General features: G+C 38.7%; 1 protein-coding gene and 1 pseudogene across 1 annotated transcript; one reads left to right on the forward strand and one right to left on the reverse strand.

The window, feature by feature from the left end:
• Window positions 1-2,317: 2,317 nt before the first annotated feature.
• On the reverse strand, window positions 2,318-5,189 carry LOC120801604 (endothelin receptor type B-like). Its single transcript, XM_040148757.1, has 7 exons — window positions 4,773-5,189; window positions 4,490-4,602; window positions 4,107-4,311; window positions 3,700-3,840; window positions 3,456-3,589; window positions 3,263-3,371; window positions 2,318-2,467 (listed from the first exon to the last, which is right to left on the reverse strand). The coding sequence occupies exons 1-7, from the start codon at window positions 5,187-5,189 to the stop codon at window positions 2,318-2,320; spliced, it is 1,269 nt and encodes a 422-aa protein (XP_040004691.1).
• An 868-nt stretch (window positions 5,190-6,057) lies between these two features.
• Window positions 6,058-17,526, forward strand: LOC120801658 (annotated as a pseudogene).
• Window positions 17,527-17,636: the final 110 nt, after the last annotated feature.

The raw sequence follows: 17,636 nt of genomic DNA on the forward strand, positions 1-17,636 counted from the left end.
GTTTAATTAAATCCACAGTCTGGGGAGTCTGGGCAGCACCGTGGGGAGCCCTATCTGAGCCTTGTGTGTACAGAGATTACTAAAGAAGGTCTCAGACACCCGCTCTCTCGCTGATGTTGACACTGACGTCACCCTTCTCTGGATACCCGCGCATGATTGTGTCAATGTCTTCTGGCAGTTGTGAGCTTTTACTGCTGGGGACACGATAACACTGCACCATTTGTTGATTATCTGCTGGCATTAACATTAACAAAGGACACTGGAGCATTTGACTGCATTTGACACAAATTAGTATATGACAGAAGTGTCTGATGAAGTGTGTTGCTGCAATATGTAAACCTCGGATTTCCATCAAGTCAGTTAACTGTACAAATACGAATTGAGCCATCTACGTTGCCATGTATGCAATTGGCTTCAGCGTAATTGAGGACATTGAACTACCATATCCTGTCCAACGCTGTTGTATCCAACAGTCAAAGCTGTCTCTCTTATGTCAGAACAGAGAGGTGCACAAATGTGTAGCACAGCAGGCAATATGATTGTGTGGGCTGGAAAGCACGCATTTTACTTTCTCTGTTCTCTTGAAACATATTTTTGGCATCCCTAATCACAAACAAACACATTTTGAGTCAGATGGCTCAAATTTGTCATTACAGTATAACTTAAATATAAGATGACGTTTAAATGTTACATGATTCATGAGTTTTGAGGACTATGATATAGGTACACACAAACATTTAAAAGGATCATATTAATTCTTGCCCCTGAATCTGTCATAATAACAAACCTGAACCTGATTCTAGCTGTTGTTTACTCCATCTACTGTACATACGTTGAGGACAGCAAGGACAATCAATTAGGTACATAAAGATGGCAGACTGCTGGACTGATGTGATGTGATCTGGAACCAGCATTTCCTTGTGCTCTCTATTTGATGTGCCAAGAGCTATTTGCACAATGGCAACGATATGAAAAAATCATGATATAAAATGAAGTTGGCATTTTTTATAAACATTGTTGTATTTAAAACTAAAAAGTTTAACTGTATTTTTATCTGGCTCCTTAATTGATTGTAGGGTTTCAGTTAACTAGGGTTTAAATAAGGTATTTTCTCTGCATTTGTTTTTATACTGGACTTGCTTGAAAATAATGAAAAGCAGCATAAGATGAACGTTTAATATGAGCGATATACAATACTTTACCTGAACCTTTAATTAGCTTTATATAAATATCACAAAGTCGTTAAGATACGATTCTCTTCTGTACAAGCATCACAAACATTACAAGTATTCACACCCTTTTTATTCAGAAAAACTACTGAATCTGTGCAAAGAGTTGAGAGTTGTATTTTTTACCTAGACAAGATAAACTTTTAATAGGCATTCCAGCACACAGCATCAAGACAGTTTTGTCGACTGATACAGCATTAGCTGGAAGAACAGCGCTCTATTTGTGCTTGCCTTGTCCTGTGACAGGAAGACCTATCAGGTGCTCATCTCCCCCCCCCTCCTCCCATCCCTCTCTCCTCCTGACCTCATTCTGTCATCTTCGTTTTCCTTCTTCCCCACTCTCAGGTCTTTTATAAAGTGTCTCCATGCATTACACATTTAACAATGCATTAAAAATAGGCCACCATCAATCAGTCATTCAGCGGCAGAGACAGAATCTACTTGTGGCACCAATTTGATATGTTTCTCAAGGTTCGAGAATGAAAGGATCGCGATAAACTCTTTGGCTGTTGTGTATGTATGAGCCTTAACAGAGATGAAAACACACATTTAAGTGCTAATAATACACCGTACCCCCTAAAACCCACTGCCGTGATTTAGAATTCCCGTTTGCTTGATTTCCTGCGGTACAGTATCTTTGCAGAATCCAGAAACAGAATCAAAATAATATATATGCAGGCACTATGCCATGACAAGATTTCAGCTGATGGGTGCCAGGTTAACATCGTGCCCAAAACAGTGATTTGAGAACTGTGATGCATGATACAGGATAGGTACTAGGTAAAATCTGATGTAATGGTTGGGAGTGAGTCAAACCCTGGGGGCAAATAGTCTGAACAGTCTGACTCCAGGTTGCTCATGCCAAAGCAGATGTTCAACTGACGACAGCAGTAAAAAAAGACAGTGCTGCATGTTATTCACAAGGCATTTTATATTATTAGGACAGCACATCAAGGTTGCCAAGCTACCAACAGAGCAGCTTTGGCACCTGCTTTGATAGCCCAATATATATTTAATAAAGAAGTACTGAACTCACAAAGTATTTTCACAGTTCCACGTGAGTTTTGTTAACACGGTAAAGTGTTCTCCTACTCAGGTAGAGGTGTGGAAGTCTGCTTGTGAGCTTTGATGTTGCTGTTCTGCTCCGGGGCTTGATCCTCAATTCTGGACTTCGAAACAGACTGCACCTCGTCGTGGGTAACAGCTTGAAGAGGTAGACACCAACCGCACAGACACGCCTGAAGGACCACACACACAAAGACATTCGGTCGGCGGACAAAACACATTTACGATCAGCTTCGCAAGGAGAAAATGGCTCATTAGAAAATCTATTTATGTGTGGAGTTTTCATAGAATAATGGAAGTGTAAGGCAGTCTTGCTCATGTTGCATGTCTTTTATTAATGATCCAATGTATAAAGCCTTCATTAATTCAGAGAGGGGATAATATAAAACAATTTTCTTTTATTTCTCTGTGTAGAGACATGTTGAAATTAAAATTTCTTTTAATTGAAGTAGAAAGGATATCTTAAAGAGAAAAGAGTATATGAGTTTATATATAAATATTTTACAAAAACCACCATTGCAGAAGAAAAGTAGCTCTTCGTGCACTGTGGTGTGAAAAAACCTGATGATAGCCAAAAGAAATCAAAGTATGTTTTAGATATCTCTTTCTGAGCTAGTAATACAATAAAGGCTTTTGAATTTCTTCCCTTGAAAACTGCCTTGAAGCTATGTTTGCTTCTTCCTCATAACACATCACTGTGATTCAGTGACAGACTGTCTGGTACATTGCCGAGTGTTTTTTTTTTTTCTCTGACAATGTTTTTCCAGACCATTTTCACTTATTATCCCCTCAGGTCATCTCTTGCTCCAGTCTGGCCATTTAATAGACATGACTCCATATGTCCTCAATGACACATATGATAGCTCATCCATTGTGGTTCAAATTGTTTTCACCCCCACCCAGCTTTGTCTAAAATTGAATAGTGCCATACATAGGAACTGCAACAAGAGAATGACAGTAAATCTTACCTTAAAACATCTCTGGAATGTTTTGCTGACTGTGTACAATGCAATAGGGTTGATGCACGAGTTGAGTGATGCCATATTAATGCCAAAATAGTCCAGGACAAGAAAGATACTGAAAAAGGAGCATAAAGATTAGGTGAATCACACGAAAGAGCACACACCAGGTAATGAACAATGAAAAACTCTTAATGCTCACCTCAGCAGTTGACACCTATTAGGATCTTTCTCATCATATATGGTTAATTTCAAGATTCTGCTGAGGTATAGAGGCAACCAACACAGCGCAAACACAATCACCAAGCAGAAGACAGTTTTTGCGACTTCTAGTCTCTTTAAAAGAAAAGATATAATCAAAAATAAAATGTTTGTTAAACTTAGAAATGGGGAATATGCCAAAAAACTTGTGAAATGTGTTTAAAGGTAGAAGTTCAATTAATAACCTGCTTGGTGTGGTTGCTTAATGTGTGCTGAGTCTTTTTCAGCATTTTCCTGGTCATGAGTGTGTAGAAGGCGGCGGTCCAAGTCAGTGGCATGCAAAAGTAGAAGCCAAAGAGCCACCAGTCCTTCACTGATTTATAGAACTGTTGGTTAAACACGACAGAAGCCCATAATCAGTCAGTGCCACAGATGACATGATGACCAAAGCATGCATAAAACAATATTTGAGACACACAAGGACATCTACAACAATGTGTTAGTATCTGTTGGTTGAATTTGGGAGAAATAATTATATATCCTTTCAACAGTTAGAAATATTACTGTATGTTGTATATCAAAATACAATCAAATCAAACACATGTTGATCTGTATTTCATCCTGTTGCACTGAGTGGAGACAATTACATTACCTGCATGAGCTGTGTGGTTTGAATGGGATGAAGCAGGCATATTCTCAGAAGCTTGTCTCTATAGTTCATTGTTATCATATCAAAGCCGACAACTTCAGGCACAGCCAGCAGGATAGAAATAACCCATATCAGAGTTATTTCGATTGCTGTCCACGCTGAAACCCCGATGCCTTTGATTCGATTCCAGGATACTACAGCTCGGTATCTGCAAAATCAATTGGAAAATGTTATGACTTTTTGTCTGTAACAATGATACATTTTTCGGTTAAAGAACATTTGAAGGGCTAATGCTAAACAAATTTGTCTCCTTGATGGAATACAGATAGTAGCCAGAAAATACAATTTTCTTGTAGGCCACAGGACAGCGCCGCTTATATCTTTACCTGTCAACACTCAAACCACATAGGCTCAACACAGTAACTCCAACAGAGGTTTTCTGTATGAAGGGGACAAGTTTGCATAGTATTAAACCAAATGGCCAATCTTCTGCCACGAGCTGAAACACAAAAACAAAGGACAATTTCAGTTAAACAAAAACAAAAAAGAAAAAAAAACACCCACAATCAATTCAAACTAAGATTAAAGTTTTAAAATGGGTAGAAAGTACAGAGAAGGTGCAACATTTTTTTCTCACTGTAATTGGTCACCATGAGTTGAATAACTCACTCTGTACGCGTTGATTGGAATGTCTATCACAATGTGGATTAGATCACCCAAAGCAAGACTCGCAATGAGGATGTTAGGTCCACTTCTCATGCATTTGTTTCCATATATTATTTTCAGTAAGGCTGAATTTCCCACTATTCCAATGACAAACACAAGCAGAGAGACCACGGTATTGACATATTTGAAGGTGTCTCTGATTCCAGCTGACTCTAAGCACATAGGAGGGAGTGGTGTTTTTGGTCCTGCTACTTGGGGTGGATGGATTGAGCTGTTGGATTTCTGTTTTTCCAGTATTACAAAACCAGGGGAGGCCATTTCAGAGAGTTCAGTTACAGGGAATGGCTCTGAATGCTGATCACTCGCCTCTCCCCTGATGAGAATATTTCCGAAACAAAGAGCAAGAGCCACGGTCCACATTGTTGATGACTTCCTCAAAAGGCCTTGAAATGTTTATGCCAGCACTGGATTGAAAATGAGAGTGAAAATAATTAGCACAGCACCTCAGCTTTGAGATTTACAGCAAAGCATTTAGGTGATGTAAAGGATTCATGTAATTTACTGATCCAACCACAACAGTAATACATTAACAGCACTGATACAGTATGATACAGTGAATTATGCCAGCTTACCTTTAGATGTACTCATACAAACTCTGCATGAAATGAGTCTCTGTAATACCTACAAAATAGACCCTATGATAATCACAAAGAACTATTCTTTGTTGCTTTGCCTGCTATAAATTTTAGAACCCAGCAGAGGGAAATCGGGGTTTTATAGACTAAGGTATCGCTGTCAGCATTAGTCATCGATCTGTCAGTAGTGACTATAATTACTTCCCTAGATGCATCAACCTGAATGAAAGGGTGGTGTTGAAGGCTATTGTCTGTTTCCACAGAGTGATATCATTTTATAGGATTCAGTAGGGATATTATGTTACAGTTGTTTCCTCCTCTTTCACTAAAAAGTTGGCCATTTTCTTGTTTGACATAAAGCTCCCACAGAAAATCGAAATGTAGAAAAATGTCTATTTAAGTGAAGTAAGAGATTTTTTTTGCTTACAGCCACAAAACTTCTATCACTAAGTCATCATCAGCGAATGTAATGGGAACTGGAAAACTGTCTTCTGTAACTACATGACATTTTGGATGTGCATGAGCCTGAAGCACAGCTAGTGCCGGGCAACTGCACTTGAACAATAACAAAAATGATACTGATGGAACCGTGCATTATTCAGTCAGTGTCCTCTGGAGATTTTTCTTTAGTTGTCATCTCACGTTTTTAAAACATGAGTCAGTCTCCCTCCTACCAGAGAGATTCTGCCTCTGCATCTCCTGAGAGACATAAAGAAGGTGACTTCTCCCCACAGCAGCTTTATGACAACCTGAAGGGCCCGGAGGAGCACAAGACAACTGACGACCAGAAAGATCCCATTGGTAATATCCTACCTGACAACTACTCCATTTCTCTTTTAAACACTCAAATCTTTGTTTCACTAGCAACAAATGACCTTGAGAAACGATGTGCCGACACATTTCCACAAGAACAACTGATTAAGAAAAGTGAGTTGGTTGAGTTGGATATGAAACAGTATGAAAACTGTTCACAGCTAGGCTGTCTATATATTCTAGACATATATATTAGGATCTACATACAACTTTTTTTTCTCTTCCATCCAGGCCATTGGACAGAACCAAGATGCTCAAGTACATCATCTAGAAAAAAAAAAAAAACTGTAAGGAATTGTAATTTACAGCAGCCTGGCTAACAGACGCAATAATATTCAAATAGCATTCCCTTAAGAAATCACAGTGAGTCTTTTTAATGACCATATCATTGACCTACATTGTTCACTGTTGAAGTTTAATCTCCTACTGTATTTTCGTAGTTGCTGCTGGGTTTTATCCACATTTTTATTTTAAAATGCTGTAAAGTTTATCTGAAACCAGTATGTGATGCTTTGCCTTTGGTTTATGTTAGTCAAGCTGGTCAAAGTGGTTAAAAAGCTTTTTATCCTGAAAAAAGAATACAAAAAAATCAAATCATCGCCACTGCTGTCAATTTATGTGTAGTGCTCACTGAAGCCTATTCAGCAGTGGCAAAGTTGTACTGAATGCAGTTTAATTTGAAAACATGGATGGTTGGGTTTAGTACAATTGGCAGTCACCCCCTCCGATGGATAAAGGTGGTCGAAAATGTGAATGTTATTCAGTCTCAAAACACTTGGGTTATCACACTGGCTTTAGGAGAAAAATAACTGTAAACTCCAACCTTGAATGTGACAATTCTGTAATTTACCTAGCTAGCCCTAACTGGAATTACTTCTCCGACTTATTTGGCTTGCTTATGGTTATCAATCAAAATAATTTATATCCCAGTATGCCCTAGGTGAGTGGTATGCGCAGGACAAGCCACCAGTTTATATCAGGGCTACACTGACGCCATGAAGCTCCACTAATCAATATGTTTTATGTCAACATTGCAATTAATGACCACGTGTACTTAAGCTTCTTAGCAGCTCTAGGGTCTTACCTTGTCAGCTAATTTCAACTAGGCAAGCAGCAGTTTACACCAAAAAGCTCAGAAAATATAAAAGTATTCTGCCTACCCAGCACCAAATGGCAGATTGACAATGTTAGCAACTAGCTGGTCCACAAATACTATCTAAACAACAAGATACTTTCTTAAGAGTTGAATGAGAGTGAAACAAAGCTGAAAAGAGAGTGAATAGTGTAATGTAAGTATTGCTAATGTTGCTCCATGCCTGATGAATGTGTCAGTAGGCAACTGTTTACTTGCATATTAGCCAAAACAACTTTTTAATACAGTAATATGTGTAATTTTTTTTTTTTAGCTTGTTAAGGAGTTCCTCTGCCCCCAGGAGACCAAACAATCAATTAATGCAGCTCTAAGAAGAATAAAGTTGTTCAGGTGAAGCTGTAATTGCTGTAATTCTTTGTCTCCTGTCTCTGTCTCCTGAGCAGTCCGGTCTCACCAAAGTTCATGGAGGTACGCGCGCTGGATGGAAGATTCATTACTCTGGCGAGCTCTCAGACCCAGACAGATTGGGAGTGGGTGGAGCAGTGCCTCTATTTCAGCTGTCAAGGTAAGCTATGTCATCAGTTTGGGTGCTAAGGGGTCACCAATTCCTGCCCCATCTTGCCTCTCATGACTTAGACATCTGTCAAACTCCTAATTATTTCACTCTTGTGCAGTTCAAAAGGAAACGGATGATCCCCAGTTGTTGCAGGCAGAGGTGGGTGAGCATGGACGCTGTCCTTGATTCTTCAGAGGTAGCCTGCTCCTGGAAAAAAATGTGGGTTATGCATACTCAAGTCAAGTCAGGTCATTTTCATTTCTATAGCCCATAATTTTCCAAATTTGTCTCAAAGGGCTGAAGAATCCATATGGTGTAGACCTGTAAAGCCTTTTTATGTAGATCATTTCAAAGGTGATAGAGGTTATACATTATGTAGCTTGCACCCATGGATCTACAGTATACATGTCTTGGTTTCTTATATTCACATCAGGCGACAGAGGATGAGAAGATGTCAGAGAAGGAGTATGATATACCTCGTGTGGGTCTGCCTCGTCTCATAGCATACAAGCCAGAGCCAAAACAAATTGCTCAAAAGGTACCTTTGACTTCGGCCAGTGTCTCTATTATTTCCCATAGTGCCGGGAAATGACAGTGATGGCCTCATTCATTTTCCCACAGTAATAGCAGCATGCGGAGGCTATAATATCAGAGTTGGAGAGGTAATTGTGAATCTGTTCTTTGTTGCACTGCAGGTTCCAGAGGGTGAATCTAAACAAAATGTGCATCTTGCTCAGTGTGACTATTGCCAGCAGTTCTGACAGCCCTTCATACACTGTGAAATACTGGAAAATAAAACCAACTTTGAGAGGGTGAGTGTAGCTTGTTTACCTCCGACAAGAAATTCAAAATACATTAATTTGTAATAATGACTGTTCAGATAACCTTTCCAGGAAGACAGAATCATCTCCATAGGTGGTGGGTTCATGGCAGTTGTAAAAAAAAGAAATGCATAATGTTGAAATTTTCTTTTATTCAGCTCTTTTGTTGTGAACAAGGAAAACAAATGAGGGAGCTCATCCTGGAAGAGAGAAAATAAACCTGGCACAGAAGGAGTCGGATAGAAAAAATTGATGTGAATCCTCATGCACCCATCATAAGAGAGGAGGAGAGGGAAGCCACTAAAGCGTAAGCAAGGCAGAGGTGATTAACGTGCATGCTCTATCTCCTCAACTGCTTTAAAAAAATGTACCTGCATTGATTTTTATATGTTGGTAGGGATGCTGCTGGCAACATATGTAACTGATTGTACTGTATTGCATACTGTATATATTAATCGTACAACATTGCATGCCATAATGAAGCTCCCTTTTTCTTTGTGTTTACGGTGGCAGAATAATGAGGTGGCACCTGAATTTGATTCTCAATGTGCCCCTAAAGTTCTGGCACTGCATCGCACATTTCAGAAAATAACTTGGTCAGTTTTTAATGTGGGTGGAGACGTTTGCAACTCCAGAGAAAACAGAAAAAAGAAACCTTGAATAAGGAGTAAGTATGCAACCTGGGGCCCTAGTCTAGACAAATTAGTACAAATGGTGAAGATACAAAGTGTGCCGTCTTTCACGCTTCTTGTTGACAAAATATCAATTAAAAGGATATTCTCCTTTGACTGCTCAGGCCACATTGTGCTCAAACAGAAAACCTCCTACAGGCTGTCAAAAGAGAACCCTACATCAATGATGAGCCTCATATCCCTCACATAGATGTTTACACTACAAGAGGAGACCGCTGGCGAGCCAAAGGTTTGTTCATTGACCTTGTTGTTGCCATGGTCTCTCCTAAACCAGAATAGGTTTTATCATCAGTGTGGGTATGTTTGAAGTAATAAATTACTTGACTATTTTGTGTCAGAGATAAAGGAAGTAATTAAGAAGTTCTACAAAAATGGGAAATGTTTTCTCACCTTGTCTCCAGATGGAACGGGTAATGTTTTGTATCCTTTTAAGCAGTGCTCAAAGTGGAGGATCAAGGATTGGGTCAAAGTACTAATGAGAGGGTACACAGTTGTTCCCTTTGATGAGAGGTTTGCACGGTGTTAATTGTACTTAATAGACAAAGTTATCCTTCTGGGAAGGCAGCCATTATAATATCCTCTGCAGAAGCTGCTGACTTCACTTACATAATCTTGGAGGACAACGGCATAACACCCAGCATCAAAGCCATTTTTACACATAAAGGCCACTCCACATGCTACCATCCCATGGAATGATATGATAATTGTTGATAGCTTTTATAAATATAACTGTTAGTAAGTGTTATAAGGAATTAAACAAAGTTCTCCCTAAAACAAGGCCTTAGAGAAACAGTTTGACATGTTAATGTTTGATATGTTTATTTGCTTTCTGGTGGACAGTTAGATGAGAAAATTGATTGCTCTCATGTCTGTATGGTAAATATGCAGGCTATTTAGCTTAGCTTGGCATAAAGACTGGATACAAGGGGAAACGGCCAGCCTGCAGGAGGCAAAATTTTTCTTTACCAGCACATCTAAAACTCACTAATTAGCAGCTTATATGTTGTTTGTTTAATCCGTAAAAAAAAACAAAAGCGTATAAAAGCCAAGCCTTTGTTACCTCCAGATACAGGTAACCAATAAAAATGAGAGTTGTATCAGTCTTCTCATCTAATTCTACGCTAATAATCAAATAAGTGCATTCCCCAAACTGTTAAATTATTATTTTAATTCAATTAGTAAATTAAAACTCAAATATAAGTGTCATTACATTTCAAAACCCAATTCAACTGTACCTTTTGTATTAAAGGGTTAAGACATCTTAGGTTTATTAAAAGACATTTCAACCAACCCCTTCTCTGATCTCTATGGTGTATCTGAAGGTTGAATCTGACCCCTGTTGGAGGACTATGCTTCAGTGAGACAGGAGATTTAAGGCGGAATAGGTTGTATTTTGACCCACATGTAACTTCCCCCTGGGCCCACACATCAGCGTGTGCATACATTCACAAGAGCGCATGTACGTCACCTTCGCACATCAGGAAAACACTTTGCGTTTCAGTGTGGGGTCAAAGCTTAAGGTAGGTAATGATAAATGCACTAAAAATTGTGCATTCTGTGATTTACTGGAAGTGTTTCTCTTTGTCTTCTCTACATGAACGATATAGGAATGTCCATCTCAAACTATATGCAGCAAATGACAGCAATCATTATTTTGCAATATGTGCGCAGAAAAGAGAACAGATTTGAAAAGGGACATGTTCTTTTTTTTCTTTTTATGCAGCTCATTTGTCCAGAGAGCCATGACAAGCTGGGGCAAGATGTTCTGGAGAGATATATCCAAATGAAGAGCTCAGAGATTTACTCTCTGCTTGGCCAGATGCAGACCTGCATGTCCCACCACTCTGCAAATCTGCACAACATTAAGCCACATTACCATTTCATTGCCCAGACGCAGCAGCTTAGCAGGCAAATGAAAAAGGAGAAATCACCCGAGAAGATAAAGGCCCATGTAAATTAAGACAGAAATAAAGAATTGGCAAATGCTGATATCATTTATGGCAGTGTTACAGTTTATAGCCTTATATTATTTTAAATCTCTTGAGTATCTGGTGCTTATAGTCACTCACAGTTACATTCATACCGTAAATGGTTTGAGTTTTATAGAAAAAGATGGAAGACTGAATCAAATGGAGTGCCAATGCAGACATTTCAGTAAACTTTAGAAATCAGTTCATTGTAAAAAATCTCCTGCCAAGATCAAATTTGAAGAGAAATCCAGCAGGAGAAGAATAAAAAACTTAGGGAGGAAACCCAGCTTTTTATGAAAGACAAAACAGTACACCACAGAACTGAATGCTGACTGAAAAACTTGTGAAATGCAGTTAATACTCTTCCTTTCCTCCTCAGTGTGACCAAGACTGTCAACATTTCAGGACACCAAATATTTGCAACACCTGATTTGATTTTGCAGGTAGTTATTGTCCTTGGTTTTCCAAATCGAAAAGCACAAGTTGAACATACATAATTTGTACTTTATAAGAAAAAAAAAAAAAGGTCAGCAGCAACAGCAAACAGACAATACACCACAAATACACAGCTTTTAACATATACAGTCTACCCCCATGCATCTCTCTATCACATCCCACCTCTCCCACACCTCCCATCCTATCTCACTAGGGATTACTTGACATTTATATGGCAACCAGTAACTGATAAACACCAAACATTGGTAATAGTAACTGGTCATCTGCCATCAAATCCTTTCTCTGCACTTACTATTGGCAAAAAGCAAGGCTTCATTTGGATCCCTTGAGAAAACTGGCGTGAGATCAAGTTAGTTACTTACAAACTGTATTTGCAAAGGCTAAATTGCATTTGAGAGAACGCTTTGTGGTTACAAAGCTCACCAACAAGCAGGTATAGATACAGAGTCTGAAGCACATTTCAATGTTTGCTCTTCCTCTCTAGTCTGTTGAAACATTGTCCATGTTGCCTATAAATCTGCATGCTTGACTTCAATTAAAAGTAATTATTTTTCAATCCATTTCATCAAAAACTCAAACATCTCATGACCTTTTCACTCTACCAACTTTTTTTTCACTTTAATGTTGTTATCTAGTGGACTTTGTAGAGGAAGTAAATGCTGTAAAAGACAGAGCAGGATAACATATGACAAAAGCTGCAAAGCCTGTTCAGACAGTTTTGTGGTACACGCCATATCAAAATGAGTCAGCAGGATTCTCTTGATACATTAACCATGTTAGTAGCATCCCTTATTAATGCAAAACAGATCCCATAGGCTTTTCAATCACCATAATCATGTTGTGTTAAAGGTCCTTAGAGTACATATGCACTGAAAAGAATCAATCGTGATTTTCATTTCAATGCATTTCCAATTTACTTGTAGATAATGGCAACATTCTTATAATGTCCTATAACTAGTCTAGTGTTCTAGTCAAGCGCAGAACACTGTAATAATTTATTTCCATTATCTAGTTACTATATATGGCCCACTGGAAGACTGTTAATTAGTGTTATTCCCAGCAGTTTAAATTATTGAGCTCATACGGCCACTGACCGTGGGTGTATGGCATATGCAGATTGTGAAAACATGCTACAGAGATAGGAATATCCTCTCTCCCTCCTTCTCCACAAGCCCAAACACACAACCAGATTCAGAAAGACCTATCTTCAGAGACAAGAAGAAGAGAGACAAGGAGTCCTGCAACAATGACGTTTTCAGTTTGCTGTACTTTGTATGAAGTTAACTGATAAATAAAACTATTTATTATGTTACGTTACATTACGGTATACAATAAGATATGTAGTATTTCAATGTAATGTAATGACTGTTATAGCAATTGTGAGAACTATAGAAGAAAAGAGATCATATAAAAGAGGTGGATTTTGAAGACCTTTCTCTTGATATATTTACCATAGAAACGATTGCTTATTGTTCTATGGTTGCTCTGATACACTAGCAGAAAAACATGCTGTTTTTATTTGACCACTCTATTTGCTTCAAAACGTTTTATTTATTTGTCGTCTCTCTGCAAACCTCTGTTTGACAATGAGTCAAAGAGGATGCAAAAAAGTGACTCACCAGAGATATCAACTGAGACGGATTCAACAACAAATCCTGGACTTGTAAACAAAAATAGGTTAGGAAAGAATTGCCACCGATTGACGGAGATTTTCATAACAGGATTAGGAACAGTAGATAATAAGCAGTGCAACTAATGGAGATCCAAGGCAGATAATAAACATCTTGCTTACATGTGATATTGTCTCACCTTTAAAGGATGGAAAAAAAATAGAAAGGTTGTATATATGAATCCGTTGTAGGTGTTCTTTTGATCAACGTAAAAAAAAAAAGTTTGTTAATTCTACTTCAAACATGTAGGTGAATGAGCACCTATCTGATTAAATCTCAAAAAATGAATGTTATGCATCCCATACAGTAGGTAGTAGTTATTGCAGGGCAGTAGTATTGCATTGTATCATATTGTATAGGTGCTTGACTTATTGCATCCATCCACTGTGCATATTTGGACTTATTAGGCTGATAATGAAGAACCGGTTCCAGTGTAAGCTCTCATGAATACCTGGAGATCCCTGCATTCGATGGGAGGGTCGTCACCAGAAGCAGCGTTGGTACGCAGACTGACCGGAGACGTGAGGAAGATTGCAGTCGAGTCACAGTTTCTTCACATTTCAAGCTTATTATGAATCTCTGACCTTGACTGGTAAATGATAAATATATTTATTTTTTATTTATTTTTTTTGAAGAATTTGGGGCTGACATCTGAGCAGATGAGCATGTTGAATTGGGGTATATACCATGGTATTCTAGTTTGTAAAATCACTCTCTCAATTGGAGTGATAAATGTCCTTTAGAAAGTAAAAAGGACAGTCAGACCCGGAAAGATTTCTCTGAAATGATTATTTTTATGTAAATAAACTAACATTTGAAATGCACTCTGTAGCAAAGCCTTAGACAAATGATGAGTTGATGAAATTAACATACATAAGGTCATTTTGTGTGTTTTAGAGATTTTTCTTTGCCGAAGAAATACTGAATATGAGTTTTCATAGCCTTGTCTATCCTTGTCACAATGTAAGTTTTATCTAGTGAAAGATGATGTGACATGGTATCCAGAGACAGGGAGTTCCAAGGTTTTGATTTATTCATGAAGCACAAGCTAAAGACCTCAAAGAATTTAATAAATTATGAAGTGTCTTTGTTTTTCTTTTGTTTTTTTTTCTCTCTCTTCAGAGCATTCCTAAAAACATGAAGTCTGTCTTGGAGATATCCCTAGATAATGAAGTTTTGGATTCGCTCAACAAGGAAACTCCCCAAACTCCTGCAACCTGCCAAGGAGAAAGTGAAGAGTCTTTAACTCATCAGGACATGGTGCGGCAGGAAATGCCACTTTTAAACTGCTCTTTTTCCTCTTTTGGTATAAATACAAATTTATTAGTGGAACAAGCAATTAGTCTGTGTTTGTCTTATATCAAAACTTGCCTGTCACTACTGCTGCTTGTTTTAAAACATGCCAGGCAGTAACATGGTTTTTGAATACCTCATTAACTGGAATATTTGGATACTGGAAAGAAATAAAAGCGTCTATTCTGATAACGTTACAGTACAGTTAATATGGTGACATGCTCAGGCTTAATAAAAACTGAATGAACTGAAAAACAGAAATGTGATTTGGTTCATTCTCAGTGTCAATGTATGCAGCTTGGAGTTGGGATGATTATGGAAGGAAATAATTGGTTTAATAATGTGAAGCTTATAAGAAGAAGTAATTGTGAAATGTAATCACTACTGGATAGTTAATATGGACATTTAAATGCCACTGAATTTATAGCATTTGAATATTTAACCACAAAAACCGACTATCTGAATTGAGGGTGTTTTTCCAGTGTCGGTTCTTTGGTCCAGACTGAATAGACATTCATGGTCCCCGGAGGACTTGTTTTCTATTGCTGCTGACCTGCCTAAAATACAATACTTGGTTACCCAAACCAGTGGGAGTGACCTGATTGTTTTATATCACTTAGATTTGTATTTGCGAATGTGACTCGGTGAATTTGAGCTAGTAGAATACTGATTTTTGTAATACTTGTGAATGATGCTTGAATTTCCTGTCTGAATTTGCGAACTCTGTAAAATCAAGGTTTTCCAAGAACCACTTGAAAATACCGACTGAAAAACTCAAACCACACGAATTCAGATGGATGGCTTTCAAAGTAAAATATCTCAGTGCTATAAATTCTGGTTAGTCTTTACAGATAGGCAGTTATTTGCTTCTATAGCAGATGAGTAACAATTAAAATTTGCACATAACCAAAATATCGAATTTTGCAGCATTTCTACAGTTGCACTAGGCTTTTTCTCTCTCTCTCTGTCTTTGTGGCAGTTTTTCTGCTGTGAGAAAGCATGGGAGCTATCAGAGATTTTGCCGAAGGGTGCCATGGTCATCACTAAAGAAACCGTGACTGATAGAGAGCCAGCGATGCAGAAAGATCAAAGGTCAGGATTGCCCTTGTCCATTATTTGCTTCCACCAGTAAATGGTTTTCAAATTAAAATGTCTATGCCATTGAATCTCTGATGCTCTGATGCTGATCTTCCATGATACACTGCAGGTTGGAGGGTTTGGAATCGGAAGGGTGTTCAGATCATCAGACCCCCTAAAGCAGGTTACACACACTATCTACCACTGACAGATGCAGTATCACATGCGGATTATACTGTACGTACTTATCTTTCCCTTTGTTTCATCCATGTCACGACACCTTTAACTATATTACAGAACAACTGCACACCACCCTACATAATCGACTCTCAGATGATGCTTGGACAGCCAAGGAGGAAGCTTCATTCCCTGATAGAGAAATCATGGATTCTGAAAAGATTTTCTCTTTCAATGGAAAAAATGCGGGACTGAAGGTATTGTCATATGTTCAAATCACAAATGTTTTTCACAGTCAAGGTTGTAGCAGGCCCTATCATGACTACAGCTGAACAGTATACAAGCCCTACGTCAATTAATAAATGTGTTTGGTTCAGCAGAGTATGACACCGCTTGTCAAACACTACGACAGTGGTCAAACATTTATTGTGATGATTTCAGACGGAACTGGGCAGGTGTGGTATCCTGTAAGGGGAATCTAACTGAAGATTTACCATAGCTTTGCATTATTTACCATGAATATTCAATGTTTGATTGTTCTCCTTAATCATATTTTAAAGCTTTCCATCAGGGAGGCTTGCTATTCTTGTATCTGCTGCCCAATCAGCTGACTGGTCTTGTGTGGTGGTCTTGGAAAACAAACCCCAGCAGCCTCGCATTCAGGCAGTTTTCACAACCAGGGGACAGGCTACCTGTTATCACAACAATGGCTGTATTTGGTATGATTGATTGTTTAATCCTCCCTAATATTTCATTGGTGTAAATATTATGCTATACAATCAGCAAATTATTTTGAAATCAAAATCTATTCTATCACCACCAGTTCTCTGAAGAAGCATTTCAAGTTTACTCTAATATTTGATCAAATTGATAGCAGACAGAAATGAAAACCTGTCTGGGTGAGACAATAAACCCCCGAGGGGCTTATTGTTCACAAGCTGCTTCTCTTTATAAGGGTGAGTCTGACTCCTTGGGGAGGCACCCACTGCAGTGACACAGGAAATTTGAAGAAACAGTGGAGCTGGCTGGACAATAAGCATCATGTTCATGCTCCGCCCAACCAGCCCGTTTGCCTGACACTGGGTCCTCACCTCAACATCCGCATTGAATCTCCATCACTTTCACCTTTAGCAAACACAGTGTACAGCTTAATGTAGGGGCAAAACTGAAAGTAAGTTAATGTGGCTCGTGGTATTAGTATTAATTTGGGGCAATAGCAGGAGTGTAGAGTAGTATCATTGATTCCGCTTTGCTTTATATTTCCTTGCTGTCACAGCTAAACCAAGGTAAAGGTCTCACGCTGCTGGGGCCTGACATGCTTCAGAGGTATCTGCAGCAGAAGAGTGCAGAGATCAATGTCCTGCTCCAGAACATCCAGTCCCTCATCACCTATCAAAAGACTGTCAGTCCGCAGAAGGTCAAGCCCCAGCAAAGCCTCCTCTCACAGATGGAAAGACAGAGGCTGCCAAAGAAACAGCAACAGTCTGCCAAGAAGCCCCCCTAAAGCTGATGACGTCCTTGAATGGCAGTTTCTCATTTATGTGAAGCGACTCTTAATGTTCCCTGAATTTGAATTCAATGACAATGTGCTTTTTACAAATAAAACCAAAGATC

The sequence above is a fragment of the Xiphias gladius genome, chromosome 16, assembly GCF_016859285.1.
Source record: "Xiphias gladius isolate SHS-SW01 ecotype Sanya breed wild chromosome 16, ASM1685928v1, whole genome shotgun sequence".
In the NCBI taxonomy this organism is placed as follows: domain Eukaryota; kingdom Metazoa; phylum Chordata; class Actinopteri; order Istiophoriformes; family Xiphiidae; genus Xiphias; species Xiphias gladius.

What these genes read in the sequence shown, in the direction of transcription:
- LOC120801604 (XM_040148757.1), bottom strand. Translation starts at nt 5,189, where the DNA reads ATGTGGACCGTGGCTCTTGCTCTTTGTTTCGGAAATATTCTCATCAGG. An exon ending in TGTGGTTTGAGTGTTGACAG is followed by an intron (nt 4,312 to 4,489) that starts GTAAAGATATAA and finishes TTGATTTTGCAG; the next exon opens with ATACCGAGCTGTAGTATCCT. An exon ending in CATTCCAGAGATGTTTTAAG is followed by an intron (nt 2,468 to 3,262) that starts GTAAGATTTACT and finishes GTGGTCCTTCAG; the next exon opens with GCGTGTCTGTGCGGTTGGTG.